This window comes from Erythrolamprus reginae, chromosome 3 (genome assembly GCF_031021105.1).
Source record: "Erythrolamprus reginae isolate rEryReg1 chromosome 3, rEryReg1.hap1, whole genome shotgun sequence".
NCBI classification, from domain to species: Eukaryota; Metazoa; Chordata; class Lepidosauria; order Squamata; family Dipsadidae; genus Erythrolamprus; species Erythrolamprus reginae.
In genome coordinates, this window is record NC_091952.1 from 209,425,659 (window position 1) to 209,444,252 (window position 18,594).

General features: G+C 38.6%; 1 protein-coding gene across 4 annotated transcripts in view; it reads right to left on the reverse strand.

Annotated features, from left to right (window-relative positions):
* Positions 1-18,594, reverse strand: part of PCMTD1 (protein-L-isoaspartate (D-aspartate) O-methyltransferase domain containing 1) — a 46,786-nt gene that overhangs the window by 18,843 nt on the left and 9,349 nt on the right. For 2 of the 4 annotated variants that reach the window (XM_070747739.1, XM_070747741.1), the window contains 2 exons: positions 13,144-13,566; positions 11,292-11,394 (listed from right to left, as the gene is read on the reverse strand). In XM_070747739.1, the coding sequence (XP_070603840.1) occupies positions 11,292-11,394; positions 13,144-13,450 (410 nt within the window). In that variant the 5' untranslated portion in view covers positions 13,451-13,566. Of the gene's footprint in view, positions 1-11,291; positions 11,395-13,143; positions 13,567-13,812; positions 13,909-18,594 lie in introns of those variants that run through there. The other 2 variants (XM_070747738.1, XM_070747742.1) reach the window with 2 other exon arrangements.

Consider the following 18,594-nt stretch of genomic DNA (forward strand, 5'->3'; position numbering starts at 1 on the left):
CCCGAGCCCAGAAAAATTTCCCAGGAAATTTGAGAGCGGCACGAAGGTCCGGCCAGTTTCCTGCCATTCCCCCTTTAATCCCAGCCATCTTGGGCTTTTCTGGGCTGCCAGAAGAACCGGTGGTGCTTAAGGAGGCTTTGGCAACCCAGAGTGAACGGAGCATATTCCTTTCTCTGGGCGCTTGGAGAGGAAATAAACCACTTCGCTGTGGTGATTCCCTCCCCCTGCCTCCCATACACACAGCGCGAGGTTGCCACCCGGGGCATCTGGGCGCAGAAAAGCAAAAGAGGGCGCTCACCTCACCTTCTTCCGTTGGCAGCAACTGTCCTCCCTCTCTTCTTCTTCCTCCTCCTCCCACCCAAATTCCGAGCTTTTATTTCTTTCCTAATGGGTTTGCACGCATTATTTGCTTTTACATTGATTCCTATGGGAAAAATTGCTTCTACTTAAGAATGTTTCTACTTAAGAACCTGGGCACGGAACGAATTAAGTTCTTAAGTAGAGGTACCACTGTACTATTAAAACTTGTATGTTTGTCTGTGTGTAACCGTTAATGGGACAGTATAGCACAGGCAACAATTTTTGAACCAAGATATTTCAAACTGGCTTTGTCCAATGCATCCAAAATCCAGAACTAATGACTCCTGTGAAATTGAAATTTGGCATATATTTTTAAAATGTTTTTATTTTATGAAATTATCATAAATACCAGTAGTCCCCAATTTAGTACCATAATTGGGACTGCTAAACAAGATGGATGAGTTGCATCTGATTACAATTCTTTTTGCCATAGTTGTTAAGTGAATCATAATGTTATTAAACAAATTCAGTTTCTTCCATTTCAAATCTAATTTTCACCATTCTCTAATTCTTTATATCTTTCCCATGATTTGGGATTTGCTTATTTTTACATGCCCATGAAATTAGTAAAATGTTCCTTCTGTTTTATGGCATTTCCTTCATTTATTGCTGCATGATTTATATACAGTATTACCAAACTTTCAGACCTCAGGGACCACTAAATTCATAATTTTAAATCCCATGGACCACTAATATGATCTACCTCATGATCAGCTGGGTGGACATGGCTAGATGGCCATGTAAATGGGTGGCCATGGCCATCAAGGGCACCTCGCCAACCTCTACTTGTACCTCCCCTCCCAGCCACTCCTTGCCTGTCCAACGGGCTCCTTAGAGTCTCAATAGGAAGCAGTTGTTCAAGCTAAGCAGCTACCACAAGAAAGAGTTGGCAAAACAGCTGACTCAGTTCACATTAGATCTGACCGAGGAGGAGGCTCAGCAGAAGCACCTCACTGAGGACTATGAGCATAGGCTCTCCAAGCAGAGGAAAGACCTGAGAGAATGTAAGGCCAGGTACCAGCACCTGGAGGCTCAGCGGGCTGGGATGGTCAGCCAGTTCCAGGCCATGATGCAGTCCCATTGGAACAAGGCCCTCCAGTTCTTCAGCACCAGTAGCGCTTCACTCCAGCCTTTGCCCAAAACTTCACACCAGGAGGCTGAAGCAGACCCCAAGTTGGAATTTCTGCCCCCTGTAACCTCTAACCTGCACAAAAAGACCCCGAAAGGAGAGACTCTCTGCAGAAACACAAACGTTCATTGCATGTATCCAGCTCAAGGGCCATAATTTTGAGGACCCCTGATTTAGTGCAATATAAAAAATGCGAATAATTTTTCTGCGGACAACCAAAATTTTCTCAGACCACCAGTTGGTGAGCGCTAATTTATACATTTACTTTAAAAAGAAACATATGTTATAAGAGCCTCGATAATGCAATGGTTAGGGTGCAGTACTGGAAATTACTTCTGCTGATCACCGGTTGCCAGGAGTTTGGCAGATTGAATCTCAGTAAGCTTAAGGTTGATTCAGCCTTCCATCCTCCCAGGTTTGGTAAAATGAGGACCCATATTTTGGGGGGTATATGCTTACTCTTTGTAAACTGCTTAGACAGAGCTGTAAAGCAGTGGTCCCCAACGTTTTTTCCACCAGGGACCAGTTTCAGCAAGACAATTTTTCTATGGCCCGGTGGGGGTGGAAAGGGGTGTGGTTGGGGGCGGGATTAAGCATGGGGGTGCTGGTCCTCCCCGCCCCTCTTTCCCGCCATCGCCCTGTGGCCGGCAGAACCTGCCTCCCAAGCCCTCTTGCCCAGCGGGGGCTAAGCGCTGGAGACAGGGGGTCAGGCTGGCCCTCCTGCCTCCCCCCAGCCAAAAATGCAAAAGCGCCCCACGGCAGAAGCCAAAAGAGGCTTGAGCCTCTCGGTCCTTCCCGCCCCTCTGTCCATCGTCCTGTGGCCGGCAGAACCTGCCTCCCGAGGCCTCTTGCCCGGCGGGAGGCGAAGCGCTGGAGGGAGGGGGTGGCGGCATGAGGGCCGGCAGCTGCTGACTCCACGGACCGGTGCAACATGCCCCGCGGCCCGGTACTGGTCCGCGGCCCGGTGGTTGGGGACCCCTGCTGTAAAGCATCATGAAGCGGTATATAAGTCTAAATGCTATTGCTATATATATATATATATTTCTAATTTATCCTGCTTTTTTAAAAAAATGTGTCTCTGCATCATATATAAATGTTAGTTTATGTGTACTAATAAGCAGTATTCTGAAGTAATATTTTAACCTGTTTGTTCCTCTTTAATTTTTAAGATTAGATTTATTCTTTCAGCTATTGTTTGAATGGTATAGCTTTCATTAAGTAATTCTTACTGTTTTTGATCTATTCATGATATATGGTGGACTAGATTTATAAATGTACTTACACTTGCTTTTACTTTCATTATCTCCAACATGAAAAACATTAAGAGTAAAGGCTAACAGTGAAATTGTTATTTCTCATTATCTTTTTGTAAAGTTGAATAATTTTATCAAGCTTTGTCTTATGTGTCCTTTTAGATATTGTCTTCTTTTATATCCCTTATGTTATAAGTATCTGTACATTAACTAGCCCAAACAGTTAAGTATTCACGAGTCAATTAAAACCTATCTACATCCCAATAAACCCCATAGATTTTTTTTACGGCACACAGTGTTGGAAATAAATATCTTTTCTACAGTATGTTTCTACTATTTCCACTATATAGAGCCGTGATAGCACAGAGGTTAAAATACAGAATTGCAGGCTGACTTTGCTCACTGCCAGGAATTTGATCCTGACTGGCTCAAGATTGACTCAGCCTTCTGTCCGACTGAGGTTGCTAAAATGAGAACCCAGATTGTTAGGGGCAATACGCTGACTAGAAAATACTTAGAACAGGCATGTCAAATTTGGGTTGTCATGGTGTTGTCACGTGACATATTGTGATTCTTTTATTATTTATTTATTGTATTTCTATGCCACTCAACTCCTGAAGGAGTTAAACTGCTAAATCAATGGGGCCAGCATGTGACACATCTAGCCCGTGGGCCATACATTTGACCACCCTGGCTTAGAGAGTGCTGTAAAGCATTATGAAGCAGTATATACATTTAAGTGCTATTGCTATATTGAAAGAAAAACTTCCTATGATGATAATGAGAATAAATAATAACTTTTCACTAAGGCCCATAGAGGATGATTTTCTACCAAATTTTCAGTTAACAAACTTATGGATGATAAAAATAACTTTTGTAATATTTAGCAAGCCTGGTACATTAGAAGGTTGGCAGGCTTACCTGCTGGCCGTATTTGCGGCGGGCCCAAGAACATGGCGCTGCCATGACTACGTGGGAGGGGGCGATCTTGCGTGAATGTGCGAGATTGCTCCCCAATAGTGTTCTGGTTTCTGGTAGAAGTTTAGTAATTACAAATAACTCCCATTAAATGCATCATTTCATGAATAAAGCAACTCCGTTTATTTCTCTGCTCTCCTGTACTTCAACACATTCCAGACATCACTCAGTCCATTATCTCTCTCTCAGCCGCATTTCTCACATTCCTTTTCCTGCTTCACTTAGACAAGATTTATTTTCCTAACTACATAGCTTTAAAAAACAGCAGCACTGACTAAATACAATACAAAATACTTTGGCTTACTTTAGCATGGCGAACACACATCCATATTTCTTTTCAGCAACGTTGAAACTCCACCCTTCTTCTCCACTAGCCCCCTGACGTGCCCAATACATCACTATAATATTTAACCCATTCCTCTCCTTAATATCTTCTTCCAGACCTTTGCTCTCTACGTTTCTGAACCCTTCTGAATTTAGAGTTAACCCAGCGAGCGTCTGATTATCCCTCACTAGATCCTGAACTCATAGCCCCATCCTGTGGCTGGCCTCCCACCTGTTCTACTACCTGTAACCTTGGGCCCCCCACTACTTCATAAACACTATCTGAATCCGACTCCTCAATATCTTCATCATCCTCCAACTGATCAGGAGTATGTACAACAAATAGGCCTCGCAGCAGTCTGCACAGGCATGGGGACCACCTGGTGGGTGGGGTTACACGCACCGAAGATGAGCCATCCCGAGTTGCAATCCCTTTCCTTTTGGGATTGACAGTGAAGCACCCGCCTGTCCTCCCTTTATTTTTCGGAGTAATAAAAGTCGTCTCAGGGGTCGAGTAGGATTTTTTTTTCGGCTGGGTCACTTTAAGGACAGCTGTTTTTTCACCTACTCCACATCGAAACTGGGACAAGGGAACAGGTAAGGGGTGTCTTACTTATTTTTGGTTATTGGCTTTTCATTGAATTAATTCCCTTTGGCCACTGAGGAGACAGGTAGAGGTGGAAATGGATACTCACAGCAGCTGTGTATTTTCCTGCAGGCACCTTTTGGAAGGTGATGGGCTGCCCCTCGTCAGAAGCTCCAGGCATGTCGGGCCTGAGTGATGGGGGGGTGCCCTCGGGGCCCACCTACGTCAGGGCCTCTGAACAGGGAACTGGGGGTGAGCCTCCCCACATGCCATGTGGTATGGCAGAGAGCAAGGGAAAGGCCAAGGGAATCTTCCCTTGCTCAGCAAGGAGATTCACCCATAGCTGCTTAGAAATGTTATGATAGGGATTCTGCCCTCTTTTTTGGTTTACATTTGCAGGTCTAATGCAATTTAAATAACAATAAAGTGACCCAATTTTAAACCCAGTCTGGTGTCCGTATGTTATTTGGTTTCTGCCGCAATAAACATCGCAATAATCAGGGAGCAATCTTAATGAAATCCTTGCTGATCTATTTTCCCATATAGCATATTCTATAGAACTTTCCACTCTGAAAACAATATTAATTTCTAATTAACATGGAGATACTTCTCAAAAAAGAAATCAACTAAAGTACAACATTCATTTTGTATTAAATTTGCCACACTTTAAATTCATTTATTAATGTCTAAATCAATATTTTCTAAATTTTTCAACATTCCTCCACATATTCAGAAATCAAATATCCTCAAAATAATAATAAAGTACGCACAAGGATCAATATATTCTCACCATTGCTACCGTATTAGCACTTTACTTAAATCATAACTTCATCTGACTTTGCTATTGCCACTAAATGAAATATTCAACCAACTGATTTCATACAAAAAATGTGTTTCATAATTGTACAATATGATTCATGTACAACATCAATTTTATATCTACTTAATATTTTAAATGCCTTAAGTGTATTTCACATACCATTCATTTTAACTCTGTATTCTTCACCTCAAAAATTTAAAGTAAGAAGTGCTCATATAAATCACAGATTATAAACCAGCTTGGCAGGCAATAAATGCTAACATTATAGATATATGAGTACAAATAAATATTAAATGGGTAATCAAACAAGTGACTAGAGAAGAGAAGCCTAAAATTAAAAGTATAAAACAATACATAAACAAAAAGAACTTAAATGAAGATATGTATAGCATTATTTCCTTGAAGAACAAGTTTACCACCAAACTCACCTCTCTTTCTGTCCAAATGTTAATATTATTTTAGTTATTTAAACCAGTGTAATAGTAGCAAAAACCCTGCAGGAGACAATAGAAGCCAACAAAAACAAAAACAGAAGAAATCTAAACACAAAAAAGGACAGAATTTCAAAATGGCAATTACTATTGCACAGTAAGAAATATCAGAGCAGGTAAATAAGAGACAGACAGTAAGAGGGAGGGGGAAGGAACTGATTTTTTTTGGTCCAAATTTTAACTGAAGGACAAATAAAGGAAACAATGAAATATTAATATAGTTAATAAATGACTTTAAAAACTTGAAACAGAACCAAGGAACAGGAAAAGAAAAAGAGATACAAAATTTAAAATATAGAAAAAATCTTCAAGCCATTATTTTTTTCTGAAGATTTACTTGGAATCATTATGAGCTACTTATCCGACTGTAAAATAATCAAACTGGTGATGGATAAAGAGTTAAATAAAACAAAATAGAGAATTTTTAAATAAGCCACATGCTTACTGGTATTATGAACAGTAACAATCTTAAATAGCTACAGTAGGTTAAAAAATGCTTTATATTAAGTTCAGTAAGTTTAAAAAGCTTGTACTCCTTAAGTAATAGGATATTTTATATCATGAACATATTTGTAATATGGTCATATTAAATGCTCCCTTCTCCATGAAGGAACATCCTCATTATCTTTAATGCAACATAATTAGGTGCTCAACCTCCCCTTATAACCATAGCCATTTTCTGAAGTAAATTACATGCCAGCCTATACATTTCAATGCAATTTGTAGAAACATGAGAAAAGATTAAGACAATGATAATAATAATAATAATAATAATAATAATAATAATAATAATAATAATAATAGGTTGTATTAAACTGTCTTGCCTTACTTAGCTTATATTTTCTAGTACATGTGTACTATGTTTAGCAAACATATGTTTAGCAAGCATTTGCCCCCATTGGCTATTGTTTTATGCTTTCCAGGGCCATTATAATTGATTGTGGTCCAATTATTTTAATATATGATTTTTATATGATTTGCCATATTTAAAGCCTCAAATATTACCACTGGTAACCAGAATAACTTTTTTTCAAATAAAACAGTTTTCCAGAAAAGTCACAAAAAATGCTTTCATTTTTTAAATGATTTAATTCAGGGGTCCTCAAACTTGGCAACTTTAAGACTTGAGGACTTCAACTCCCAGAATTCTCCAACAAGCTATGAATCATTTTTCTTATTGCTCAGTCAATTTTGTAAGTGTGTGGGTGCCTGCTCTAACTGTTGGCATTATTATAGATAACAAAGTTTATATATAAACTTAGGAACCTAGCTTAATAGCATACTTACACCTCTCCATATTTGCACATTTTATTTATTTATTTATTTATTTATTTATTTATTCATTCATTCATTCATTCATTCATTCATTTAAATTTCTTCCTTCTCAACCAACTCATTTATAACAAATTGACAAAATTTTGTTCTAGATGAAAGGATAAGAACTCTTCATGCTTAAAATTTTAAATCAATAACAATGTCTCACTATCATCATTAAGACTTCTGAAATAGCAATCCCCAAACAGTTTCTTTTCAAAGAAAGCATATATTGGGATATTTATGTGACCCAAACTACTAATATAAACAACCACTTTAGAGTTTGTTTCTGACTCCAAATTAGCTTCAATTGACAGAATTACCCTGAATATTTACTGCTAATGTCAGTAGGAATATTAAAAATACTAATTTACCTTTCCAATTTGACAGGACTGGACAGACAGGAAAGGGGAGCATATAACTATTTTGCTTAAAGCAGATATTTCAATCATACAAAACTAAAACCAAAGAGAAATATCAATACATACTGATCTGTACTTTAGAACCTATGGTTTGCCTATATCCGTCACTCGGTATAATCAATTAATAGGTATGAGTTTATGCAGACAGACCCTACAGTCCCATTTATTTATTTATTTATTATTTATTTATTGGATTTGTATGCCGCCCCTCTCTGATGAATATAACATTTAGTTTGAAAATTGCTAAATAAAAATAGTAGCAGTTATTAATGTAATGGTAAACTAAATATTAGCAATTAATACATACTTGAAATATGTGCTAAAATACAACTGTGAAATAGCTAAGGTGTTAAATATTTTGTATTACATATAATTTAAATATAGCACAAATCCTTTCATTATAAGCTATAATGAAAGCCAAAATGTTACTTATTTACTGATTTTTGAATCATGTAATTCTTTAGTTTACAAGAAATAGCCATAGTATAAATAATAGAACACAACTATAGAGTGTAAAAAAACCCTCATAGTTTAATACTAGAATAATACCAGAATAATATATACTGTATTTTTTGGAGTGAAAGACACTTTTTTCCCTACAAAAGAGGCTGAAAATTTGGGTGTGTTTTATACTCCAAATATAGATTTTACTAAGTTTTTTTTTCAGCCCTAATATAGTGTTAACACGATCCTCAGTGTTTTTTCATTGCTGCTCCCTCCGATAATCAGCTGAGCCTTTTTTCAGCCATAACAAGGTGATAACAGTGAAGTAATCTTCCATGCTTCGGAGCAAGAGATCTTCCACCTTTTTTTCAGACCTAACGAGGTGCTAAGGAGTGAAGCAATCGTTTGCACTTTGCTAGCAAAACGATCTTCCATTTGCCTGCATTTCTCATTGTTTCTCTCTGAAGTGGTTTAGAAATTGTTTTTTATCCTCAACCAGGGGATAAAAAGCAAGCACCTGTGCTCAACAAAACCAGCACCCAATTGTGCTGAAGCTGACCAGACTAAAGACTAACCAGATGAATACCTGGTAGGCAGATTATTTTTTTCCTATTTTCCTCCCCAAAACTAAGGTGCATCTTAGACTCTGACACGTCTTATACTCCAAAAATATGGTAAATAAGTCTTCCACATTGATAAATAAAAAATAAAAGTCTTCCACATTAGTGATCTTTAATAGCAGTCCCATATATATGTCACTGCAATAGTCCCAATAGGTGGTGGTGAGATGTGAGATGTCATGCAAGTCCTCACATTCCACGTACCACTATAATTGGTATATCAGTCCGGGTGGGTTAAAGAGTTTCTTGGACATGGTCAGAAGCGGGTTGCTATCAATACGGTAAAGGATGGCGCACTGGTAGCGATTGCTGTGCTGCGCACATAGCTTCGGTTATCTTGCATGCGCCAATGCATGTCCCAGCATATTTTTGCTTCTGCACATGTGCAGGAAGCAAAATCTCATGTGTGCGCAGAAGCAAAACTACGCAGGGACACCTGTATGTGCACACAAGCTAACCGAAGATACACGCGTAGCGCACTGGTAGCAGTGGTAATAGGAATTGGCCCCTGGACATGGCCTCCACTGCCTATCCAGCAGTAGTTGTGTCCCACAAGTTGCATAATTACTCCTTCGGGGGCTGTTCGGCCCTTCAAGAAAAACAGTGGACATGGCCGAGACCCTAGATCAGTGTTTCCCAACCTTGGCAACTTGAAGATATTTGGACTTCAACTCCCAGAATTCCCCAGCCAGCGAATGCTGTCTGGGGAATTCTGGGAGTTGAAGTCCAGATATCTTCAAGTTGCCAAGGTTGGGAAACACTGCCCTAGATAATGACTAACTCTATCTTGCTAGGTTTAGTATCAGCTTGTTCTTTTCCATCTAGACCCTAATACTGCCTAAATACAGGGACAAGGCTTTGTCTGCATTGACAGTATGGTCCTGGGTGGTAGACCATATACAACATCTTACAGATGACATTCTCAATATCTTCAAAGAAAAATTAAAAAGTCATGGGTAGAGGATCAAACTTGTAGCAATCCACACAAGAGGCAACTGGATTACTTATTTGATAACTTCTGGCTAAAACTACCGACTGCTGAACCATAGTACACCCACTCCGAAAAATTAATTAATTGAGGACATGATAGTTAAAAGCTGCCAAGAGGTAAATTGGGACAGAAGTTGCATACTATCCCATTGATTTTTTGATAAAATCATAGACAGGGATTACATGTCCAGGATGGACTGAGAAGAGTCCAGATAATCCATTCTAGGAAGGTTTGCTTTGTAGAATTCCACTTCTTTCACATAGCAGTTCCACAATTTTCTCAAAAAAGTGAAGCTTAGAAATAAACAGACAAACAAATAAACTGTTGTGCAACAGTTAGATCCAGAGAGCTTTTAAGGAAAAGTGCATTATAACTTCTTTCAAAGATGCAGAAAACGCTTTCCAATGAAACTGACTCTCTTTTAGATACAGCTGACTAAATTTCTCTCAACTATTAAGAAAATCCTAGAAGTACATTATTCTAACCCATGCATTCAAATGAGACATTAGCAAACAGGTGTCATTTAATTGACCAGTTAATATAGCAGATAGTTAGCAACATTAATCCTATACATGAAGAGTCAAGAGTTTGTAGACAAAATGTTATGTAGAACAGTTACAAATACCAAGGTGGTGTTTGGTCAGGTTTGCTTCCAGTCTTCCTCCATTAGCACTTTGGGCATCGCTGCTAAGGCTGCATTTCCCAGAAATCTTCAGCAAACAAAGGAGCCAAGCCAGGATTGGCTAGCAAAGAAAGGCCATTTGTAGGCTATAATATTAAGAGACCAGGTTGCTTCTTGCTGCTGGCAGCTATACAGGCCGAAACGTGGCCTCCAGGAAGGACGTCTTCGTGACATCAAAGCTCCGCCCATGGAATTCCCTATTGGGATTCCTCACCTCCGTTTCAGCCTCCAGATCGGCCGAAAACGCAGCTGCCGATCGCAAAAACGGCGCTCCTGCGGGCGGCACCGACCAGCTGTAACCTTCTGAAACAGCCAGGCACTTCTCGGCGGCCTCCGGAACCCGAACCTGAACTTCCGGGTTTGGTGTTCGGGAGAACACTGAGAAGCCCCCCGGCTGTTTCAGAAGGTGACAGCCAGGCGGTGGCACACAGCGGAGCGCCATTTTGCGATTCCCCCCCCCTTGCACGCATTAATCGCTTTTACATTGTTTCCTATGGGAAAAATTGTTTCATCTTACAAACTTTTCGCCTTACGAACCACCTTCCGGCACCAATTAAGTTCATAAGACGAGGTATTACTGTATTTACATATAGATAAATATACAGATGAAGAGTGAGAAAGGTAAAGTAAGGAATGCAAAGATCTCCCTAAATAACATGAGCAACTAAGCAATGCTGTAAAAGAGTATTAATAATACAACCAAAATATCACATTAATGAATGTCTTACATTTTGAACATTTTAAAATAATGTTGCAAAACTTATGATTGTGGATGCAATAAATAAAAATGGCAAGTTTCCTCAAAAGTCTTCATAGATACTTTACTACCATCATAGGAAAAAAGATTTTAATATAAATTAGCCATCAATATACTTACTTATCAAAGCTGTCGCTGCATTTTATAAAGCTCTCCAGTTTTTCCTTAGCATATTCCACCACATCAGGATGAAGTTCTATTCCATGATTTATTCCAAAAGGGCCTGTAAATTAATATTCAGCAACCACTGAGATTATTGAATCAATGTATTTTTATAAAACTGTATATTGATGTGAGTGCTAAACAACTAAATAGCATTAGGTATATCAGTGATGGCAAACCTATGGCATACATGCCATTGGTGGCATGTGAAGCCATACTAATGGCACACAAAGCTTTGCCCTATGTCAGCTCGTGCGCTGGCCAGCTGATTTTTGGCCTTCCCCCTGCTGAAAGTCTGTGGATGGTGGATGTCGAAAATGGGCCAATGGGTCTACCTGAAGTTCATTTCTGAACCTCCTGCAGGCCTGTTGGGTCATTCTTCACCCTCCCCAAGCTTCAGTCAGCTTTCCTGAAACCTGGGAGGGCGAAAAATGGCCCAACAGGACTACTGGAAGTTCGGAAGCATAAGTGAGGCCTGCGTGCATGAACAGGGAGGTAGCGTGGTGTGGGTGTGTATGCCCGCATGCATAGGGGGTAGGGCATTGCATTATGTGTGTGAGCATGCACACATGCACTATCCTGCATGTACCCTTTTGGCACCCAAGCAAAAAAAGATTCGCCATCACTGAGATGGTGAAGACGTATATATTATTACAAAAGTTATCGATAAACCCCAAACCATAGAGCTGCTACAGGAATAACAGAGCATAGCGACTATTCTTTATAAGAAAAAGGGATGATTGTTGATAACTTAGTACACTACATAAAATTGTTTATTGGTCCAGATCTTTGGATAGTTTCACAAAACTGTGCTTAATCTTTCTTTACAATCAAAACCACTATGTCAAGGGTGTCAAACTCAATTTCCTTGAGGGCCATGTCAGGGTTGTGTTTGATCGTGTGTGCGGCCAGGATGGGCATGGGCAAGGCCAGCTCAATGTTACTTGATGAGGCTCCATTTTTGGCCACGATGGGCTCCTGCAGCCCTCTACCAGTGAAAATGGAGTCTGGGGAAACCACACATGGCCCACATGGGCTCCATTTTTGCTGGCAGAGGGCTGCAGGAGGCCATCACAGGGCAAAAAAAATAGACCCTGGGAGGGCTGCACGAGGCCCTCCCAAGCTCTGTTTTTATTGGCAGAGGCACCAGGGCCAGTCCTTTACTGTTTCCAGGGTGGCCCTGCAGGCCAAATCTAAGTACCCTGTGGGCCACATCCAGCCTGCGGGTTGAGTTTGACACCCTTGCACTATGTGGTTATGATAGCAATCTCATTTATGATAGTGGCAGTGCATTTTTTTAATTTAACTGCCTGCTTCCATTTATAAAAAGCAGGGAAAAATCCAGAATAGGATTTAGCATTATTAGCTGCTTTTTCATTAAAACATAGAAAGAAGGTATAACTCAACATTTCTTCTTTATTTATCAGGGAATATACATTGAATTATGTTATTCTCCTCATTTTATATCCTCCTTTCAAAATAAGGAAATAAAACTATATTTCAATTTAAGTCTCAAATAAATGTCATTATTATTGTACTTTTAAAACAAATGAAGGTTTAATATTTTGTACAAGTGAGTAAAGTTGTCATAAAAATCAAGCTATAAACATTTGGTCATTTTTGCAAAGCCATAAATCTCTTGGTAATTTAAGAAATTTTGATCAATTATGTATCAGGAACACTAATTTGAAAAGCTACTTGTTAATATCTAGCAAGTTTGGCAGGAGCATAAACATGATATTTTAAAAATGAGAATATCAGTAAACTCAGCCTATGTAAAAAGAACGTTCAATAATGTTTAAAATATTACCTAATATTAATCCCACCATTGTACTTAAATATCCGGTTCCACTACCCAGATTAAGAAAAGACAATCCAGGTTGAAGCTTTAATGCTTCCATAACTTCAGAATAAATGCATGGTGCCGATAAATGTATATTTCCATGCTTCCAAGCCAAGTCTTTATATGCATTGTCTCTATAGCCTTCCAGATAGTAATCACCACGATCAATGGCTCTGAAGGCTTGTTCTACTCGCTCAGTGCGAATATATTGTGCTTCTTTCAAGTTATCAATTAAATCATCATTATCTTCGCCTGCACTCACAGCTCCTCCCATGATGATTGCCTTTAACAATTCAATTAATTTTGAGAATACATTGGTAGGTACTTGTTTGATGTTTCCACACAGAAGGTCCAATCAGGTCTGGCTCAATACTGCTTTGCAAGAGAATCCTAGAAGATTTTTAAGAAGACATACTATTATTTTCACAAGTTGCAAAAATGTAACCAAATTCAGTGATAATTGGATAGTAAAAGTAAATAATGTTTTTTATGTCTAATGTAGTAGACAAGCAGTTGCTAAATTAAGCCAAAAAGAATAATATTCTTTGGTATCTAATATTGTAGACATACAGTTGCTGATTTAAACCAAATACTCAATATACAGTGAAAGTGCTCAGAATTTGTAGAAAGCCTTACTAGATGAAAGTAATCCATATCCGCCACCCCAAATGGAACTAGGTCAAAACAAAGCTGCTCTGGAAATGTACAGTTGATCCTCAGTGGAAAACAAGTCTATTAAAAGAATAGAGCAAATCTGTATGTTAATTGTCCATTCAGAATAATGCCGATATAGTAATAGCAAGCAAAATTTTCCTTGTAAATTTATATTTTACATTTATTTATTTAATATTTATTTGTTTCTTGTAAATTTACATTTCCTTTGTAAATTTTTACTTACAAGGAAAAATGTATCTTATCCAGCACTTAAACATGTTAGGTTTAATATTTTTTTTCTTATTGACTATGGAATACATTATTTGATACTCTCTTTTCTAATTACAACTTTCATGCAGAAAACACTGGAGAAAAATATTGAGATGGATACTATGGTTTTTAAAATCTATTTGAATTAAGTTTTTTAATAATAAATTATTTTAGTTAAAATGTTGAATTTTCTTCTCAAAACTCATTTATCTCTATTTTTAAAAAATAGAAGAAAAAGTGGGTGAAGAATTGTGGAAAGACACATGAATCAATAAATCTGATTGTAGTAAAAAATATTTAAACTGAACCTTAGTCTACTAGTCTAAAATTATGTTATTATATTAGGATAAGTTGAAGATGGATTTAATGGGTCTTTCATACTTAACAATGAAACTTGAAAGCCCAATTAAGAAATAAACAGAGCTTTTTCTCCCTAGGAAACTATCTAGAGTTTATTAAAATAGCTCAGCTTCTGTAGAATAGTTACAGTAAGCTATATGAGAAATAGAACAAATATTTACCCACATCTAGAAAAAAAGAATTTATTGGAGATCACAAGAAATTCAATTATATTTTTATTCACTAAAGCAAATGAGAATTATTATCACATAATTGGATCATCAAATGTTTGGAAACAACTGGTGTCAGTAAAAACATTATAGACTATTTATAGAAAAAAATAACAAAGGCAGTGGGAAACAGAATAGGCAGCTGGAAATGAAAAATAGGGGCCTGTCAGCATTTGGAGAGGCATCTTCCAAAGTGACCATTTATCACTCTTATCTGCAAATATATGATGCTGATAAATTACAAACATAATCCCATTTTGTGTAGAACTAGATGGGTGGAAAGCCTATGTTAGACTTAGAACTTAAAAAAAAAATACTTGTAGTTTTCAATAAAATCCCAGATAGTAACCAGAAATTGAAGTTCAATTGTTATTCAATTCAAGAGAAACAGGAGTTTTTATTTTAATATTTCTTGTTATTAGTTATATTAAAAATAAAAATTTCATATTAATATTTTGTGCTTTTATATAGTTTAGTGGTAGTCAGATTTGTTCTTTGGAAAACGAAATGCCAGATGAGTGTGGCCGACTGGGTGTGGCTGAATGGGTGGATGTGGCTGAGTGGGTGGGCATGGCCACTTACTGGGTGTGGTTGACTCAGGATGGAACAAGTCATACTGGCTAACTTGATGTGGGAACAATTTGGTGCCCCACAAGTTCACTTCCCCAAACTGCTGGCAACCTAGTGCACGTGAGTACGCATGCACCCATTCAAATTTTGGTGACTTTTATCCACATAGGAAGGAGAGAGCCCTCTCCCCTAGCCCAAAATGATTGGCAGTTTGTAAGCTCAAATATGGATAAAATTCTCCAAACTTGGAATGGTGTGTGTGTGTGTGTGTGTGCGTGCACGCACAGAACACCGAAGATGTTCTTCTCCAAATCCCAGATATCATTAGCACTTTCCTGTCTCATGCATCCTCCCAGCAAAGGAGGTGGCAGAGGACACTACTGCTGTGTGTAGAACCATGGAAAAGAAAGTTTGCAGGAAGCAGTTTCCTCTGAGTCCAACTTCTGCCTTGACAAATCTCTGAGGAGCAACAGGAGGAAGTAGGGAAGCAGTGTTCCCTGGTCTTGGGTGATGGAGGCTGGCTCTTCTCGAAAGGAAATATAATTTACTGGACTCAGTTATGCTTATATAGAAAAGGATTACCTCCCCAAAGAATTCATTGGAGATGTAACAAGGATAATGCTTCTTTAAAACACATGTATTTACAATTCTTTATTAATGCTTTATTAAGTTTGGGAGCAATTATTGGATTGTATAAATATAATTGACAAAAACTAACATTTCTCTTCAACAACCAAGAAGCCCAGAAATAAGAGTTCAAAATGTCTGAAATGTCCATACAAACGTTAGCTTTTACAGGCAATGCTGGTCTATGGCCTCCTTGTGGGTCTGTCCTTTGAGGGGAGACAAAAAGCACCCCAGCATTGACTTCCAGACATTTTCCACAAAGCCTTGGAGCATGGTGTGCTATGGGGGCCCACGGGGCAAGGGAATGGGGCTCAAGAGAGAGGATGCCCATTAGGTGTTGGGTGTCAGTGATTTAACACATGTGGTATACCAATGAAAGCTTTTAGGCCTCTTGTGGATATCTCCCGTGCCACCTTCACTGTACCCTGGAGCAAGGCTTTCCCTTTATACATCTACTCCAGAGCCCTGAACAACGGTGGACAAGCACCCAGCCCACTAGCCACTGGAATCACACAACTGACCCCAACCCAGCCAGCCCCAGCTTCCTTAAGGGAAGCTGGGCTTGGCAGAGTTGCTTACCTCCTTCCTTAAGGGCAAAGCTGTTGTCACTGCCCAGCACAGAGGCAAAGGTGAAACGAGGGTCAGACACAGAGGAGAAGGTGTAGGAGGGAGAATCTGGGCACAAAAGTGTGATGGAGAATGGGGAGGAGGTGATGTAGGAATGAGAATCCAGGCTCAAAAGTGGGGAAATGTGGGGTAGAATGGAGAAGTGAAGGTGTAGGAATAAGAAACCAGGCACAGAAGAAGAAAATGCAGAAGCAAATACCAGATGAAGAAGCGAGGCAACACCAGACGCAAAGGCAAGGAGCCACGCACAGAGACAAAGGCTGGCTGGCTGGGCAGGATGTGGCAGACAAATTTCAGCTGCTGCTGGAAGAGTGAAACATGTGCATGCACATTTATTTATTTATTTTATTTGTCATACAAATATAGTATTGTACTGTAGTATGTTTAACATAAGTATAAAGTAGAGATAGAAAAGATAAAAAGACATTAGGACAGGAACGGTAGGCACAAGGGGGAGGTCTATTGTAGATAATGTAAGGTTGAAGATTTCGGGATTGGGGGAAGAAACAACAGAGTCCGGTAGCGAATTCCAGGCATTGACCACTCTATTGCTGAAATCGTATTTTCTGCAGTCTAGTTTAGAGCGATTTACATCCAGTTTGTATCTATTGCATGCTATTACATCCACTGGTATGGGGCGGACCACAGCAATGAAGGACAGTCCCTTACATTTTCCATGATACCCCATGGGCTGGATTTGACCACTTTGTGGGTCTGGAGTTTGACACTCCTGATCTAAATTTATAATGCCTTGGTAAGACCAAACTTGGAATACTGCATTCAGTTTTGATCGCCACAAAGCAAAAAGGATGTTGAGACACTAGAAAGAATACAGAGAAGAGCAACAAAGATGATTAGGGGACTGGAGACTAAAACATATGAAGAACGGTTGCAGGAACTGGGTATACCTAGTTTAATGAAAAGAAGACTAGGGGAGACATGATAGCAGTGTTCCAATATCTCAGAGGTTGACATAAAGAAGGGGGACCAAACTATTCTCCAAAGCACCTGAGGTTAGGACAAGAAGCAGTGGTGGAAACTAATCAAGGAGAGAAGCAGCTTAGATCTAAGTAGAACTTTCCTGACAGTTAGAACAATTAATCAGTGGAACAACTTGCCTCCAGAAGCTGTGAATGCTCCAACACTGGAAATTTTAAAAAGATGTTGGATAACCATTTGAAGTGGTGTAAGGTTTCTTCCCCAAGCAGGGGGTTAGACTAGAAGACCTCCAAAAAGGTCCCTTCCAACTTTGTTATTCTATTCTATTCTATTCTATTTGGCAAGTAATCAAGTTCACCCTATTGCATGGCACTCAAGTCTTGAGCCCAGGCTGTCAGCTGTCCAGCTGGCAAACTCAACATTTTTAACCACTGAGCCATTGTTCCTTTTAATTGTGTGTTAGAAAAAATATGTTATAAATAGATTTGAGTTAGCAAAATCAATTATGCTTAGATGTAAACAGCTATTTCAAACTTGGAAGAAGCTACTAATGCCCTTTCTCACAAATTTTCTTTAAATAGTGTTATCAAAAATAGGTGGCAGCTTCACTCAATAAACATTTTTTTTCCTGGGGTTAACCATACCTTTCAAAATATTAGTAGCAAACACAAAACTTATATTTTCCAGAAACAGGATTTAATTTTGCTTTTATGCTTATTCTACTGCTTGAACTTTTGTGTAAGTTGTTTGCAAAATTTGTATAACCGTTTTCAGAAGAAGTTTGGTTAACCAAACCAAAAACATCTTAGAACACTCAAAGGAAACACCCTGAAAGAAGCAAAATAAAAACAAAGAGTTAATCTAATTAATATTTCTGTTTAAGTTTAAAACCAAGAATTGTATATAGATGCACTGGCTGAGAGACTATTATTAGATGTTTCCACTTCATTTTGCTGCTTTTGTAAACTGATGAAATTTTCTATGATGCAACTTCACTGGCCTACCTTTCAGGGCTCTTGAAAAGATGACTGAAAATATGTAAACACTTTCTACAACTATATTTCTCATAATCATATTTTTATCTAGGTGCTAAATGTACAGCATATGTATAAATTAATAAAAAAATAAATATTTATGATCATTTTTTTTCATAATTTCTTTC